The sequence below is a fragment of the Cheilinus undulatus genome, linkage group 16, assembly GCF_018320785.1.
Source record: "Cheilinus undulatus linkage group 16, ASM1832078v1, whole genome shotgun sequence".
NCBI classification, from domain to species: domain Eukaryota; kingdom Metazoa; phylum Chordata; class Actinopteri; order Labriformes; family Labridae; genus Cheilinus; species Cheilinus undulatus.
Genome location: NC_054880.1, coordinates 1,453,474 through 1,470,704, shown reverse-complemented (window position 1 = coordinate 1,470,704; position 17,231 = coordinate 1,453,474). Strand labels below are relative to the sequence as shown.

The following is a 17,231-nucleotide window of genomic DNA, read 5'->3' as shown; positions in this document are numbered from 1 at the left end:
ATGAACATAAAATGATGCAATATTTGTTATGTTTGAGTTCATCTGCTGGCGGAAACTCATATGAGAAGAATGGAATTGATTTGATGAAAATAGTGGCAAATTTGATCATTTTCATTGTTTTATCCATTCATCAGTCCAGGGTCTGTCCAACACTCACCCCCCAGTGATAGCTGGGACTGGCTCCAGTCTCCAAGTAACCTCAAATGGGATATGCTGAATAGATAATAGATGGATAATTAAGAACACTTGGATAGAGAAAATGTTTATCTATAGTGGTGGCATGTGTTTATTTGCATTTCAGAGTGCTTCACATGTTACTTTCCAGCTGATGATACCATAGTATTCTTAAGCATTAACAACACAGAACCGAGTTAAAATTAAAGGTAGAATGAGTACAACTGAATTTCAAAAGAACAGTGAAAAGGGAGTTAAATATCTTTTATCTATCTACCAAGTTTAAGTTGTCTTTTTTAAAACAATTTCGAAAACATCTTGCTCTAAAAAATTCAATATCCATTATTTTTTACGTTCAATAGTACCCAAAGTAACAAAGTGTTGAAGAGAAAAAAACATAAATGAATTCATATTTGAACCCATAGGAGAGAGAGAAAGTGCACAGCAGTGGGTGATCAAACAAATGCTAGTGTCTGTGTCCTGTTGCTAAAACAAAGTAGAAATACAGAGAGAAAACATGCTATTTCCTGATTGTTTCACATTAGTGTTAGTGTCTGTTACGGACACATAGAGCGAGGAGAGAGACAGTGATGTCTCCAGGTTCCAGTAAGTTTTCCTTAACATGGAAACCTACAGAGTGAAGACAGCCTCACAGCTTGTTGTGAACACTGACGCTTGTAATATTACCTAAATATGAAGAAGGAAAAAAAGAAAGAAGAATCCCTGCATGCATGTCTGCTGATTTATAAATGATAACTCTCAGAAATATATTAGTTTAGGTAGGCCTCATATTTTTTTAGGAAAATGTTATGCATTTTGCTTCTTATTACTATAAATTGTTAAATGTTGATCTGTGTTTACTCTTTAATAAACTCTTATAATGTTGTAGTTGGAAATGAGAAAAAATAACAAAATTAAGCAGTCTTGGGATTTCAGGCGATGTCAAAACAGGCATCAAAATCACATTATTTTAACTGGTATGGTATCAAAGTTCAAAGTTCTGGTATCCTGAGATTGCTAGTTTAAGTGTAGTTACCTGCAATTTTCCTTCACCCTGTGACATTTTCTCTTACAGTCAAGGAAAAGTGGAGAGGAAAGGACTGAGGGCATACTTTTCTTGACTTTTCAAATAAAGCTACTGCCTGGTTCTTGTGTTGCACAGACTTCCTCATTGTCTCTTGTATGTCCTGCTTCTGAAGCCTGTCCACCAGCACACTCATGTCTTTTTAACTGTAAACGCCATGAAAATCTCTGAGCACAAATCCTGCAGGTGAAGGGTTTCTCTCCTGTGTGAATTACCATGTGTGAATCAAGATAAGACCTCTGACTGAATCCTTTATCACACTCAGGGCAGCTAAAGGGTTTCTTTCTTGCATGAACTAACATGTGTGAGTGAAGGTGAGACTTCTGATAGAACCTTTTATCACACTCAGAGCAGCTGAAGCGTTTCGCTCCTGAATGTCTCACCATGTGTGTGGTCAGATTGGACTTTTGATTGAATCTTTTGTTACATACAGAGCAACTGAAGGGTTTCTCTCCTGTGTGCAGTAATAGGTGTGCATTCAGATGAGCCTTTTTGAAAAATCTTTTATCACATTTAGAGCAGCTGAACGGTTTCTTTTCTTTATGGATATTCATATGTGTAAGAAAACATGTTTTTCGACTGAATCTTTTATCACATTCAGCGCAGCTTAAGGGTTTCTCTTCTCTGTGACTAAACAAATGTCTGCTCAGATTACCCTTTTGCTTGAATCCTTTACCACACTCAGAGCAACTAAAGGGTTTCTCTCCTTTGTGAACCCTCATGTGTGAGATTAAGTTAGCTTTCTGGTTGAATCTCTTGTCACACTCAGAGCAGCTAAAGGGTTTCTCTCCAGTGTGAACCAACATATGTTTCTTAATAATTGATCTACGTTTAAATCTTTTACCACAGTCAGAGCAGCTGAAGGGCTGTTCATCATTGGAAATTCTTATGTCTTGAATTAAATCCTGATCTGTTTTGAATGTCGTATTGCACCTAAAGGAGCTATGCGACGTTTTGTCACTATTTGATCTCTTAGTGTCACAGCCCTCCAAAGGGTTAAAACTAGACTGGTGTTCTCTCAGCCCCCCGCAATCATTGCTGATCTCCAGTTCAACTTCACAAGAGTCTTCGGTCTTTTCCACGGTCTCTTGATTTAAATTGTTCTCTACTTCTGAGTTCCTGACCTGTTCTGGGCCTCCACAGTCCTCTCTATCAACTCTTGTTTTCATCTCTTCAGTTTGTATTTCGTGAAGTTGTGAAGACTGAATGTTCTCTTCATCATCTTCTGTCTTCACAGGGGCAGAAGTGAAAGGGAAGTTTATATTGAAAACCTCCGCCAGTCCCTCCTGATTGCCCCACTGCTCCTTGTCCTCCTCTTTGACGTGTGGAGGCTCAGGTTCCTCCTGATCCAGACTGGAGCTCCATTCCTGTTGTTCAGCGGGATCCTCTTCTTGCTGTGCATCTGAGGGGCATACAGAAATACAGTCAGGTCTGTTGGTATTTAGACCACTGTTACTCAACCCTGCTCAACCAAAGAGCCAAATTGGCAAAAAAAATTCTTTGCAAGGGCCACAATCTAAGTGGTGAAAAGTTGTGAAAATAAGTGAAAGGTGGCAAACATGATCAAAAAAGGCGGGGGGTGATAAAGGGGCAAAATAGGCAATGGAGAAAACTGGTTAAAAGTGGTAAAAATGAGTGCAAAGTCACAAAAAAAAATGAGTTAAAGGTGGTAAAAAAGTGGCAAAAATGTGGCAAAAAAGAGTTAAAAGTGGCGAAAATGAGCAAAAAAAGCTGCAAAAGATGGGAAAATAGGGGAAAGCGTAATTTAAAAGCAAAGGGAAGCTTAAATGGGCAAAAAGTGGCAAAAGGGAAAAAACTGAAAAAAAAACAGGCAAATAAGATGGCTAAAACTAAAGAAAAAGGGCAAAAATTTGATAAATGTGGCAAAAATGGGAAAAGAGTGGCTAAAAGAAGTGGTAAAAATGAGCTAAAAGCAGCAGAAATTGGAAAAAAGGGACAAAAAATGGTGAATAAGGGAATTGGAAATGTAAAGAGCAAAAACAAAAGTTGACAATTAAGTTTGGACATTAAAACCTACTGTGTAAGTATGAAAACAATCTGCAATGGATAATTTCTAAGGTCAAAGTTTCCCTTTTGAAGGTTTCTGGGGAAAAAAATGTCAAATTAGCACCTACAAGAGCCAGAGCCACAAACCAACACAAAAGAGCCCCATGTGGCTCTAGAGCCATGCGTTGAGTAACACTGCTTTATACCTTTGTATGTATGAGCTTTAATTGGCTTGTTCTGTATTTACTGAAAGCTTCCCATCAGGGATGATAGTATTAACAGCTTTAATGACAGCTGTGATAAAATTTCATAAGCACTTTCATTCGGTTTAATTTTGATTATCAATGGTAACATTAAGACAGCATGCTACACAGGGTTGTTACTAATGTCAATGTGAAAAAAGCATACAGGTTGACTTGGACATCAAGGGCTTAAGCTTTCTAGAAAAATAAATAAACAGCTGCACCCTGCCTAAACATGGAAATACCATTCTTGTAGCCTAACTGACAAAATCAAACAGTTCTTACTTCTAAAACTTTATGCATGTGTGAGCAAAGAGTTTTATTTGACCTTATAGAAGGCTAAATATTTATATTTTCAACATTTTTCCAGAAAATTCTATGTATGAAACCACCGATTTTGCTTTTAATTTTCCTTTGATTTTCCTTCAAACTTCACAGTTTGACAGTCAGTCACAGTCCGGCTGGTAATGTTCTCCTGGCAACTGACAATCAAACAGAGAAGTTTGATTCATCACTCCACAAAACACATTTCCACTGCTCCACAGCCCAGTGTTGATGTGCTTTTCACCACTCTATCCTTTTCATTAGAAATGCTGATGTAAGGCTTGTAGCAGCCGCTTAGCTATTGAAATCCATTCCACAAACCACACACTTTTTGTGCTTACATTAATACCAGTAGAGGTTCGGATCTTTTCAGCTACGGCACAGGTGTCAAACTCAAGGCCCGGGGGCCAAATCTGGCCAATGGAACAGTTAATTCCGGCCTGTAAGATGATCTCATATTTCTGTTATAACTGGCCCATCAGTATGAGGTCTGCAGATCCAGAATTAGAGCAGGACAGTGTGAGCCAGCTGTAGTTGGGATACTCATTCTACCACTGGAGACAACATAGGAGAATAGTCTAGATAAGACTCAATCTACCACTGTGTGTGTGTGTGTGTGTGTGGGTGTGTGGGTGGGTGTGTGTGTCTTGCTGCAGTCTTGCAGTCCTCTGAGGAGAATGAGCAGCATGTTTCTGAGGTGGATTTTACCAGCAGTGAGGATTCATCTGAGAGTTAGGACCAATAAGGGAGGGAATTCCCTCTAGACACATAAGGACCCTGCACAGGCACGTCTGTATGCATGTGTTTGTGTGTGACAATCAAAAAAATCCCACGTCATACGGGCTCTGTTCATGTTTCTTTTCATATTCACACCACTATTTTATATCAGTGCTAATATACCAAGACCATTTTATGGTGTTCAGATTTATTATTGCTATGCATTTTGCAAAGTAAGAAATCCAGGCCTTCACTGAGATTTCCCTGAAACTTTATGTGATGGCCTCTGGTGGTTAAAGGGGGTCATTACACCTAAAACATCTCTTCCCTATTCATTTCTATAGCACACAGGATTTTGGAATTAGGAAATAAAAACGGATAAAAAGAATTGTGGCAAAATTTCATACAGTTAGCCTTTGAACTAACTGGTATACTGAGAGCCGAACCAAAAAATAACACCCAAAATGTCACTTTTGGTCCCCAAGATGATCTGAGGGTTTAAAATGTGAACTTATCCTTCATGATTTAAGATATCCTTGTTAAGTCACAAAATCTAAAAAAGTAAGGAGTAAAAATAATTAGATAAGAAGTCAGGAATGTGGGAAAGGAAAATAATTTGTTTTATTTCACATTTTCAATTCAGCATCCCACAATTATAACTCAAACTTAGGATTCTGACTTTTTATTTCGTACTTTGAGCATTTCAACTCATCATTTTGACTTCTCATATAATATTTTGAGCTTTAAGATTCATTATTCTAATTTTTAAATGATATTTTGACCTTTTCAACCAATTATTTTGTATTTTACCTCATATTTTCAATTCCAAACTCTGAATTCATAATCTCATAGTTTGAGTCTTTAACACTAACAATTTAAAATTTTGAATCGTATTTTGACTTACAAATTTTATTTCATATTTTGACCTTTTAAACTCATGATATTGGCTTTCTTTCAAATATATTTGCCATTAAAAAAAAACATTATTTTTCAATTTGAATGTCATGTTTTGACCTTTTTTTTAAACTAAAACATTTACTTTTATCAGATTGTGAGCCTTTAAACTTATCTTTTTAACTTTTTAAATGACAAAATCGCTTACAATCAGTGCTATGTTTTTTTTTTTTTTTTCATATTTTATTACTGGTGAAACAAGGTTGACAGTTCATGGTTATGAATCCAGAATCCGACCCTTGCGGTGATTGATTTTGACACCCCTGAGCTACAGTATCAACAGGGTGTTAGCGACTTTTTACCGTGCGCCTTAGCAGTCATTGACTCTCATTTGTGATTTTATGTGGTGTTCTGCTTCGTGGCTGAGTTGCTGTTGTTCCTAAACGCTTCCACTTCCTAATAATACCACTTACAATTGACTGCGGAATAACCAGCAGGGATGACATTTCATAAACCGTCTTATTGCAAAGGTAGCATCCACGCTTAAAGTCACTGAGCTCTTCAGAACGACCCACCTATGATAACAAATGTTAGCAGATGGAGACTGCGTGGCCAGGTGCCTGATTTTATACACCTGTGGCAAGTTGGGCACACTTTGTAGTAGCGACTTCTTGGCAAGCCGATCGAGAATTGCCCGAGTCAGCGTTGATATTAAATTACAGCAATGCAAAGATCAGAAACAAAATAAACAAACCTGCTTTATGTAAGAGAAGTTGAGGATTCAGAACAGCCTCCAGCAGTTTCTGTTGTCGCTTGTTTTCCTCTTTAGATCGACTAAGTTGCTCCTCGTATTCTGCTATAACTCCTTCAAACAGACCGAATATCTCCTCAGCAGCCGCACACAGTCTCTGGTTGACCGAAGCTCTGAGCCTTTCAGCTTTAGACATACTGACACAACTTCTGTCCTTACACAAACTTCATTAAAACACTGAAAGCTCCTATCAAGCTGTCATTCTTTCACCTGCGTCGCCAGTCCTCACTCCAGCTCATCATCCCCAACAAACATGCTGAGCTTCATCATCTTCGGTGAGATGCAACAAATCCGGTCAGAGGTTCATTTAGACCGGAGGGCGATCTGTGGGTTTGGTAATATCTTCTGACTGCGAGACTCAGACGATAAAACCGTTCCAAGCTGTCGCCATTTTTGCAAAACACCGAGTGATAACCACTTCCGGTCCAGCGTTGTATGTGACCTTCAAAATAAATGTCAGAGTACGTCTCATGAAATATTTTCCCCCATGTATTTTTCTTCGTGTCTCCCTCTGTCTTTCCTCTCGTCTTAACGGAAGAGGGTTAAGGCCGCTGGTTTTATTACCACCGCCAAGGAGGTTATGTGATCGTCTGGGTTCGTTTGTTAGCAACATAACTTAAAAAGTTAAGGACGGATTTTGAGAACATTTTCAGGAAATGTCACAAATGGCATAAGGAAGAACTGATTAGATTTTGGGAGTGATCAGGAATTTTTAAAGTATTCTTCACTGTTGGGAGATAGGGCTAATGGCGGAGGTCTGCGCTCTCTGAGTGCTTTTCTAGTTTTAAAAATGAGGCAAATTTTCATAATTCTTAGATAAAAGTATGTATTTAGAGATCATAGTCAGAATCCTGACATTTTTAATTTCAAAATTCTGGATATACTCTCACTTTTTTTTTTTTAGTGGCCCAGTCCTCTTCTGTTGGTCTTAGTTCAGAGGTGCAAGGAAATCACAAAGAGGACAGTGGAGAATAATGTCCCAAATTAGAAATCCTTCCCTTCACAGCGTCGGTTTAAACTCTGAATGTGTGGAGATGTTTGGAAGACACAACGCTGTAATAGGTGTCTTGTTTTGCTATGCAGAAACAAGCCATCAGAGCTTTCGTGGCCTAGTGATCTGTTCTCAAACTCAGATATTTACTTTGTCAAAGTGATGGGAATTCGGGATCTTTCCAGTGATCTGTATTATTTGGCTCTGCTCTGCAAAAAGATCCAGTTCTTTTGTCCCAAACGGCTCTTTATTCGGGTACCAGTCTGGCTTCATTTGACCTGCCAATTTCAGCAACGTCGTAACATAAGATTGATATTTGGGCAGGTACTTTACTACACCCATGCTCAATTTTTAAAACTAATTTAAATATCACATAATTATTTTAAAAAATGTACCGTCTCCCAAAAACACCTTGAGATGAAATCTGCTCATTGGCTGAGCAGACACAAGTCCTTAGAGCATGGTGTGCCTGTGGTAGAAGATAAAGATCATCCCTACAAATCAGTCAAATAACACTCAGACACACACGATCTATACAGAAGTAAAACTGGTAATAGTAATAATGATAGGAAACTGCTCTCAAACAGGATCCAGATCTTATCATTCACATAAAAGAGCCAGCTCTGTGAACCAGCTCGTTCACAAATGACCCATTGTTATTAAGTCAGCGGCTAGAATGAAAGAAAAAAAATCTTCTTTTATAAAACAGCAATAAAATAGCAATAAAGCCCCCACAGCAAACATGTATGATTTAGTATTACATGAGCAGCTACAAATGCTTTAGAATAATGGGAGCAGCAAATATTCATATTCAAGTAGTAAGAAGGCAGGTTCAGTGTATTTAAAGAAAAAAAAAAGCATTTCAGTGATATAATGGCAGTTTTTATTTTAGTAACATTAAAGAGTCTGACAAGGTCAACAATTAGCCATCAAAATGCAGCAACAGACATGTTAAAACTTTATACATGAATTACTTCAACCCAAAGATTTGAAACTGAGTGGAATCAGGGAGGCAACAAGGTCAGATCCTTCAGACTACTACCCTCATTTTACCACAGTATTAACACAATATCAATGCACAGTCCTCCCACCCAGGCATAGGACTATGAAACAAATCAGGAAGATGAAAATGACTTCAAAAGAAGAAATGAAACAGAACAGAAAGTTTTATAATTCACTTCACTTGATGCACTCTTGATTTATGTTAGTTAAAAGCTAAAAATATTATCCTAAAAGTGACAAAATTCAACAATTCAGTCAAGTCTCACTTAACTTTGGTATTAAATAAATAAAACACAGGTTACAAGGCTTTTTTTTCATCTGAGAGGTTCAACTATCTCTCGACTCCTATAGTTTGCCCTGATGTTAAAGCATACATTTCACGACAGCTGTAAGAAAAGTCTGCTCTGCGTCCTTTCATTTTTGTCTTAAATAAGCAACCAGTCATTAAAAGCCTGTGTGCCTCTAAGCATTGGATGTGGATGTGAAAACAGACGTCTAACAAACCCCCCACAGTTTCTATGCTGGGGTACACACTGAATCTAAAAAGGAAATCAGCTATGCTAACTTCAACGAGATGTTAAAAATAAACATCCTGTCGTTGTTCTTTACCACTAAAGACAGGATGTGTTGAAAGACTTGCATGCCTGAGAGTTTTCTATTCACATGTAAAGTCTATTTCAGACTGAGTATGTGAGACTCATGTCTTTGCTGCAATAAGGCTTGATTTTCAGTTTGCATGTGACAAGTCAGGGCTTTCTGCCTGGGTGAGCACAGTGCACCTGATTCGCACAACTCGCATAGAGAAGCTAGAGAATACAAAGTTTACCTATGTTTTCCATGGGCATCCCACACCTCTCAGTAAAAACAGACAGGAAAATGATCAATTGGGAGACATTTTTACCTTGTGCAGGTATGCATGTCAGCATCAAAAGAATGTTTGCAGTATCTTTCTTGATGAACCTGGTTAATGACACAAGCCAAAATGTACCAGTCTCATCAAGTTTTCTCCCAACTCAACTACTGATGAAGCCTTCTGTTAGCGCATACACACAGAAGACAACACAATATGAGAAAACAGGATATTAATCAGCAACTGTTAAGCAGAAAAAACAGGCTGACAGTCCACAAAGGGTTAACCTGGCACGCCAGATGGATTTGTTTCACACATCCATCGGGTAAACCTCTCATAGACAGTGATTGGGAAACGGTAGAGCCATTGAAAAAAAAACACTCTGAAGGTGATTGGATAAACGTTCTGTCACATCTTTACGGGCCAATCAGTGCCCCTACCAAAGGAGTAAACTCCATAGAGGACTGCATAAGGTGAACCATGGCAACTGTAGACATGTCAGTACATGACTTTTGTTGTTTTTCAAAAGAAAACAACTCACTGCTGTTCTTTGTTCTTCTTTTAATGAAGAAATGTCATCAAGTTCTGATAAAACTGGCGCTTTAGCAGCATCCACGCTAATGTTTTCTGCCATAATTGCACCGGCCTCTTGTTGCTGCTTGCATACATCACGACTCTGCCACACCTGAAAGTACTGCCCCTTGTCGCTGAGTGGTCCTGTCACTTTCTAACTGGGCTTTGCGAGATGCATTCGCCGTTGAGAAACACGGAAACGGGTGTATCCATCTGCTTTGCAAGGTTAACAAAAGGTTGCTTTTCCATAAGTTTGTGGAGGGTAAATTCAGAAGGCACCAAGTCTTTAACACATTGTCAGTCCACAACATCTTGAAACTTCAGCTTTACAAGTCCAAAATGTTCATTGACACACCTCAGAAGCATGCTCAGCACCAGTAGAAATACCAAGCAAAAGTAATGCAAACAAGAATATCAGAACTACTTGCTTGGTAGGGAACTTCGTGGGCTAGTGATCTCATCTAGGCGTCCTCGATACCATCTTCAAAGTCTTGTTCCCAGTCTCTGGTCGTAAACATTTCTGCAAATTCAAGGCTCCCTGATGGTTCTTGTTTAACATAGTCCATCTCATTACTGTCTGAAGTACTTTGAACCCCATGACACTTGTGACTTTTTAACTGTTTCTGCCTTGAAAATGCCTGACCACAAACCCTGCAGCTGAAGGGTTTCTGTCCTGTATGAGATGTCATGTGGTACCTAAGAGTAGACTTTTTGGGGAATGTTTTATCACACTGAGAGCATTTGTACGGTTGGTTTCCGGTATGCTTCATCATATGTAAGGTCAGATCACCCTTTTGGGTGAATTTGATGCCACATTCAGAGCAGCTATATGGTTTCTCCTTTGTGTGCACCACCATGTGTGATTTCAATTGAGACTGATAAACAAATGTTTTATCACACTGAGAGCAGCTAACGTCCTTTTCTCTATTTCTTCGCCCAGCGTGACTTGACATGTGTGCGTTCAGTAAAGACCTTTGGGTGAAACTTCTGTCACACTCTGAGCAGCTATACGGTCTCTCATTTGTGTGAATCATCATGTGTGGAGCCAGATTGAATTTGTATTTAAATCCTTTGCCACAGATAGAACAACTGAAGGGTTTTTCGACTGAGTGGCTCAACATGTGTTTGGTTAGATTAGACTTCTGTTTAAAACCCTTACCACACTCAGAGCAGCTAAAGGGCTTCTCTCCAGTGTGAATCATCTTGTGTCTTGTCAGAATATGCTTAAATGAAAACTTACTACCACAAACAGAACAGCGATACGGTTTCTTTCCTGTGTGACTCATCATGTGTCTGGATAGATAAACCTCAGTTTTAAATCTTTTACCACATATAGAGCAGCTGAAGGGTTTCTCTTCTTCGTGAGCTCTCATGTGCTCCATTAGAGTCTCTTGACATTCAAATGTTTTACCACACTCTGAGCAGAGGAGCAATTTCTCCTCATTGTCTGATCCCTTTTCCTCACGGTTTTCCAAAGACTTTGAACCTGATGGGATTTCATCAGTTTCCCCCCAACCATCGCTGACATCAGTCTCAGCTTCAGCGAAGTCTTCTGGTTCTATCCCCATCTCTGGATTTAAGACCTCGGCCTGATCTTCTCCACAACAAACCTCTGTGAAGGAGCCCTCATCCATTCCTGTTTCTATCTCTTGAGTTTGTATTTGATGAAGCTGTGAGATTTGAGGTATCTCTTCGTCATCTTCAATCTTTACAGTGAATGGGAACTGAGTGGTGCATATATTTTCCAGTCCCTCCTGACTGACTGAAAGTTCCTCCTGTTCCTCTTTAACATGTGCAGGCTCAGTGAACTGGTGTTTCAGGCCGGGGATCCCCTCCTGCTGTTCAGAGGGAACCTCTTCTTTACACCCAGGCAGCTGCTCAACGTCTATCGGACACACAGATAAAAGAAAATTTCTATATTACTGACAACCATGGTGTTATGATAGTCAGACCTTCATTTTTAGCATTCAATCAAAGCCTGATTTAAGCTGATTTTGAGATTAAGACAGCATTCACTCTCTATCACCTAACAGGGGTTTAACAAACTGCAGGACAATGTTACTACTTAATACTTAATCAAAGCTTCAAATAGAGGTAAAGTCCACTGTAAAGAAAGTTGTAGTTTATCAATTTAGAAGTTTCAATCATTCATAGGAAGGGAAGACTTAGAGGGTTTTACTGGTTGTTCGAAGTGTATTTCCCATGACTGAATACATTCCTCAGTGCTGTACAGTGGTACTCTTGTGGGGCTTTCCCAATACATGGCGCAGCTTGGCTCTACTCAGTTTGACTCGGCATGGCAGCCCAGCATGGCAGGGGATTTGCTTTTCCACCACAACTGACCTACCCATTTAAAGGGCAAGTCTAACGGATGATGATGCTGCGTTCTGAGCTTTCCTCAGTCTAATCCATAGTCTGATCTGATTGACTTAACATGGTTTTAAAGCAAAAACCTCTTTCTGTGATCAATAAACAAACAATAATTTAAGGTTATCATCAAAAAGAGAGAATTTTCCCACATATAAGTTAAAGAACAGTCTTCTGATTGTTGATTTATGGGTCTCTAGATAGCAGAAAATGATCACAATCATATTTTTGGACAGGTAATAAGAACAGCATGCTTTTCTAGCACCAGTGAATAGATTAAAGACAGACTTTATCATGGGCTAAATGTTTCGAACATCTCAAGCATCTTACTTTTTTTAAAGTCTATAATGAATTTGTCTATAAGAAGGGGAAAGGATCAAACTTTTGTTATTAGTAGGAGAAGAAAAAGTTGTAATTCTGGATCTGCAATTCTGCAACTATCAGTAGGGATGGGTACCAAATTCAGTCCTTTTATAGGTACCAACCAAATTCCATCGGTAATCCCGAGTACTGATTCACGTAAAATCAAATGGTACCATGTTTCCTAAACGCATCCTTGTGAAGAGCAGTCAACTTTCCATGCTGGACACGAACACAGCATTGCACACACAAGAGTGTTAACATCGGTAGCAGCTCACTAAATCAACAAAACTAGCATGGCTGATAGGAAACAGTCAAAGGTGGCGCTCCACTTTCAAAATACGATGCAGATTACGCTGCAACATTTGTGACATGAAGTTAAATGTTTACCACGGCAAAACTTCTAATCTGAGGAAGCAGTGTGATGATTAATGATTTATATCGGCTCCCTGCTCGTTCATCACCCCCCTGTATTGAATCCTCACTTTAAACACCCTGATTTGCCCGTTTATCATGTGGATATCAACCATCAAAATATAGTAGATAAAGCAATACTTTTGCTTGCTCAGTCACCTAACAGACACTGGATTAAGGCATGGTATGGATTGCCTCGTGTGAGTGTGTCCTAAAAGTTGATCTCTATCCTCCAACTTGGCACAGTTGATGCCGTATGAAGCACTCTGTCAGGACGGATGGATTCAGAGTGATTCTGAAGGAGTGACAGAGCCACAGGCTCATCCGCACTGCTTATTTTTATGGCAGAAGGAATCAATTTGTCACTTTCTATTTATTTTTTCCTTTGAAAAAAATCACACTCTCCCTCTTAAAGCTCTTTTGTTACATTGGGTATATCTAAAAGTATTAAAAACTTTTTTTAAAATTATTTTTGGTCCTCAACTCCAGTCCTTGTCATGTCTAGAAGATGTGAATTATTTTTCATAATTTTAATGCCAGTTTATTGTCATAATGCCACATTTTCTGACACAAGAAATTAATTAGGCCTATTTTCTATTTGAAAAATGCAAAGCAGATTTTTTTGTTCAGGGATTATCAGTCTTGGATATGTCAATGATTAGCAGCAACACTGATTTTAACGTACTATTAAGTTTTGTGTAATAAATAAATAAATAAATAAATAAATAAATCACACTTAAAGCCCTTTTAGGAAATTGGATATATTTAGAAATATTAAACATGAAAGATTTTTTTTTTTTTAATTTTTGGTCCTTAACTCCAGTACTCACTATGGATAGCAAATGTGAATTCATTGTTATAATTTTAATTTTCCACCAGACTCTGACATCCATAGGAAACATCCAAAGTAGTTAAGTTGAAATAATTAATTCCACTGGCCTACAGTCACTGATTTATCCTATCAGTTTAAACAAGGTCATTATCTCCCACAATGCCTCTCTGCAAACATTGAAAAATGGTCAAATTTGGTGGCATTTCTTTTTATTTATTTATTTATTTATTTTTCTAATTTTTTTTTTTTTTTTGGTGTGCAAATATTTTTACCTCTGAATGACTGAATTACAGAGGAATTAACATGATTTCTCATTTCTGTATTGCAGTGGCAGTAGAATGAAAATAGGTGGTTTTAATGGTAGTCAGTGAGGCCTAAAAGGGCTTCAGGAAGGAGAGTGTGAGTTTTTTGTCTACACAGTGGAAAATTCTGTCAACACAGTGTGGATTATGAAATTCCAAAAATTCATTAAAAATGAACATCTTTGTCAATATCATCACCTTAGCATGATAACTGCCAAAGTAAGAGCAAAAAAAACAATCAAAAAGCCCTAAAAGGGCTCTAGGAGGGCCTGAGGGTTAATCATTTAAATCCCAGTCATTTTCATCACCTGTGAATAAATAAAGAAATTGGTGATAATAGTCATTAATGCAGCTGATCAACTGGGTACAAGTTTATTTCATTAAAGGCTGTTGATGTGACTGGGGAGGGTCAGTCTGTGTCTGTGCTCATGGTTACACAAATGTAGGATTTGTCTGTATGTGTACATCTGTATGAGTGTTTATGTGTATATTTGTATGTGGAGCTTAGTGCACACACATATATATCAAGAACAAATACACTATGTAAAGGCTAAAAAACCCAAACAACATGTAGCTAAGTTTTGACAGCAACTATAGCAACAAGACTGGGTGTCTGTACTACATGAACAGAATAATCAGTTGAAGCGTGGTTTATAAATATAGATTAAAAAATAGAAACAGTTAAAGGGAAAGGGCTTTGAAAACATGATTCAAGAAAATGTAAAATAATAATAGAAAGACTAACCACCAATAATAATAAAAACAATAATAACAACTGAAATATTTATAATAGTAGTAGTTATTGTTGTAGTAATAGCAATGTTAATTAGATAGCTGTAATAATCAGAAGAAAAACAGTGATTATAACAATGAATCAAATAAATTGTAATAGTTACCTCTACTATATCACTGTTGATACATAAACAGACTAGCCAACTCTGATTGTGAAATATGGAGGTCAGTGCATGAAGTCAAATTTGTATTATTTTTTTCAAAAGCTGCCCTTTTGTTTTTCGATTTATTTTAATAATGTCTTTGATGTTCTGTTAGTGTCGGGATGTCAGCTGTGATGACATGTCACTGATGTTTTACTGCTCCATGTCATGTACACTGCAAGTACTAACAACATGGCACTGTCACACTAAGGTTATTGTGGACCCCAAGAAGAAAAACAGCAGCTAATGGAGATCCTAGCCAACTTAATCAAACCAAAAATACATTTTTATGATCACTTTTAGCTACTTTCAACCTTGACGCCCCTTTCCTTAAATCAGGGGTGTCAAACTCAATCACTGCAGGGGCCGGATTCTGGATTCAGGACTAACCCTTGGGCCTAACAGTGTCACCTTTTTAACCATAAACTGTCAACCTTGTTTCACCAGTAATAAAATATGAAAAAAAAAAAAAAAAAAACTTAGCACTGATGATAAACGATTTTGACATTTAAAAAAGTTAAAAAAGATAAGTTTAAAGGCTCACAATCTGAGAAAAGTAAATTTATTAGTTCAAAAAAGTCAAAACATGAAACTGAAATAGAAAAATTCTGTTTTTTAAAGGCAAATATAATAGAAAGTCAAAATCATGAGCTTAAAATGTCAAAATATGAAATAAGATTTGTAATTATGGAATTAAAAGTCAAAATATGAACAAAATTTTAAATTGTGAGTCTAAAAGGTCAAACTATAGGATTATGACGTCAAAGTCTGGAGTTGAAAATATGAGGTAAAATACAGAAAAGACGGTTAAAAAGGTCAGAATATCACTTAAAAACTAGAATCATGAATCTTAAGGCTCAAAATATTGTATGAAAAGTCAAAATTATGAGTTGAAATGCTCAAATTATGAAATTAAAAAATCAAAATCCTAACTTTGAGTCCTAATTGTGAGATGCTAAATTGAAAATGTGAACTTAAACACAAATTAATTTCTGTTTCAACATTCCTGACTTCTCATCTAAATAGTTTTACTCCTTACTTTTTCAGATTTTGTCACTCAACAAAGATATCTTAAATCATCAAGGATAAGTTGACATTTTTATACTTGAGGAAATCTGCAGACCTCAGACTGATGGGCCAGTTTTAACAGAAATATGAGATCATCTTGTGGGGTGTATTTAACTGTTTCATTGGCTGGATTTGGCCCCCGGGCCTTGAGTTTGACACATGTGCCTTAAATGATAAATGAAAATGTTTGCTGTTAATGATTTAAGCTTATTGTGAATGAAAAATAATCTAATTATTAAAAAAATGCCACTATTTCATCAAATCAATTTATCATTTTTCTTTTTTTTAATTGACACCCATTTTTATCACTAAAGTTATTCATTTCACACAAGTTTTTACCACTTTCACTTTTATCATTCGTTATTTAAGAGTCAAGGTTTACTCTTCGAGATATTTCTTGTTGAATTCCTAACAACATTCATGACTGTTATGTTCACATATGGACTTATAATGTAATAGTAATCCTTGATCTTTAAAGAGTGTCTCAGTAGTTAAATTTTAATTATTATTGCGCATTCTGTTGGCTTTATATGCGGAAATGTCAAACATTGACGTTTGACAGCCGTTCAGTTACCGTAATTTTCAGAATACGCTACTGCTTTTGTCTAGTGTTTTTCTTTTTAATTCGGTTCAACCAGAGTAAGGGCAGTGAGTAGAGGAAAAAAGACAAACCTGCTCTGCGTAAACGAATCTGGGGCTTTAAAATGGTGTCCAGAAGTTTCTGTTGTCGCTGGTTTTCCTCTTTCGTCCGTCGAAGCTTCTCCTCGTACTCCATTACTGTCCTTTCAAACAGCCCAAATATCTCATCAGCAGCCACAGAAAGTCTCTGAGAGACGAAAGCTCTCATAATATCGACTGACGACATTCTCACACTATAGCAAGGACCTTGTCGTCACTTAAACTGTATTAAAACACGGAAATCTTATCGAACAGCAACTCCGACAAGTTCCCCTTTCCTGTCATCTGTCGCCAACAAGCATGCTAACTATGCTAAGCTAAGCTAGGCTAACCGGGCTTCGGGATCTACCGGGAGATGAGTGAGAGGTAGAACATTTAAAAACCGTTAAATAGTGCAGAGTCCATTCATTGAAACGTTTGAAAGACCTGTTGGTTTATGTCGTTATGCGTTTCTATCACAACAACGACGAGCCCAAGTTAGCAGTGTTCCGGGTTGCCTCCATGCTGGTAGATAACGGATTTCCGGTCGAGCGTTGTCTGTGACCTTCAAAATAAATGTTTTAAACCTGTAATGAAAGAAGCCCAGAGACCTCACAGTAAGGTGAG

The 17,231-nt window shown here is 37.7% G+C and overlaps 1 protein-coding gene across 3 annotated transcripts; it reads right to left on the bottom strand.

Annotated features, from left to right (window-relative positions):
• Window positions 1–283: 283 nt before the first annotated feature.
• On the bottom strand, window positions 284–17,119 carry LOC121524421 (zinc finger protein OZF-like). Of its 3 annotated transcripts, none has more exons than XM_041809802.1 (2): window positions 16,620–17,119; window positions 284–2,660 (listed from the first exon to the last, which is right to left on the bottom strand). In XM_041809802.1, the coding sequence occupies exons 1-2, from the start codon at window positions 16,810–16,812 to the stop codon at window positions 1,300–1,302; spliced, it is 1,554 nt and encodes a 517-aa protein (XP_041665736.1). In that variant the 5' UTR covers window positions 16,813–17,119; the 3' UTR covers window positions 284–1,299. The 3 variants fall into 3 exon arrangements, with proteins under 3 accessions (XP_041665736.1, XP_041665734.1, XP_041665733.1); XM_041809800.1 differs by lacking the exon at window positions 16,620–17,119 and adding an exon at window positions 6,197–6,640; XM_041809799.1 differs by lacking the exon at window positions 284–2,660 and adding an exon at window positions 9,716–11,554.
• Between the last annotated feature and the right edge of the window lie 112 nt (window positions 17,120–17,231).

Coding starts and splice junctions, on each gene's coding strand:
- LOC121524421 (XM_041809799.1), bottom strand. CDS start 16,812: ATGTCGTCAGTCGATATTATGAGAGCTTTCGTCTCTCAGAGACTTTCT. Junction 11,555..16,619: donor GATTCGTTTACGCAGAGCAG/GTTTGTCTTTTT, acceptor TGTGTCCGATAG/ACGTTGAGCAGCTGCCTGGG.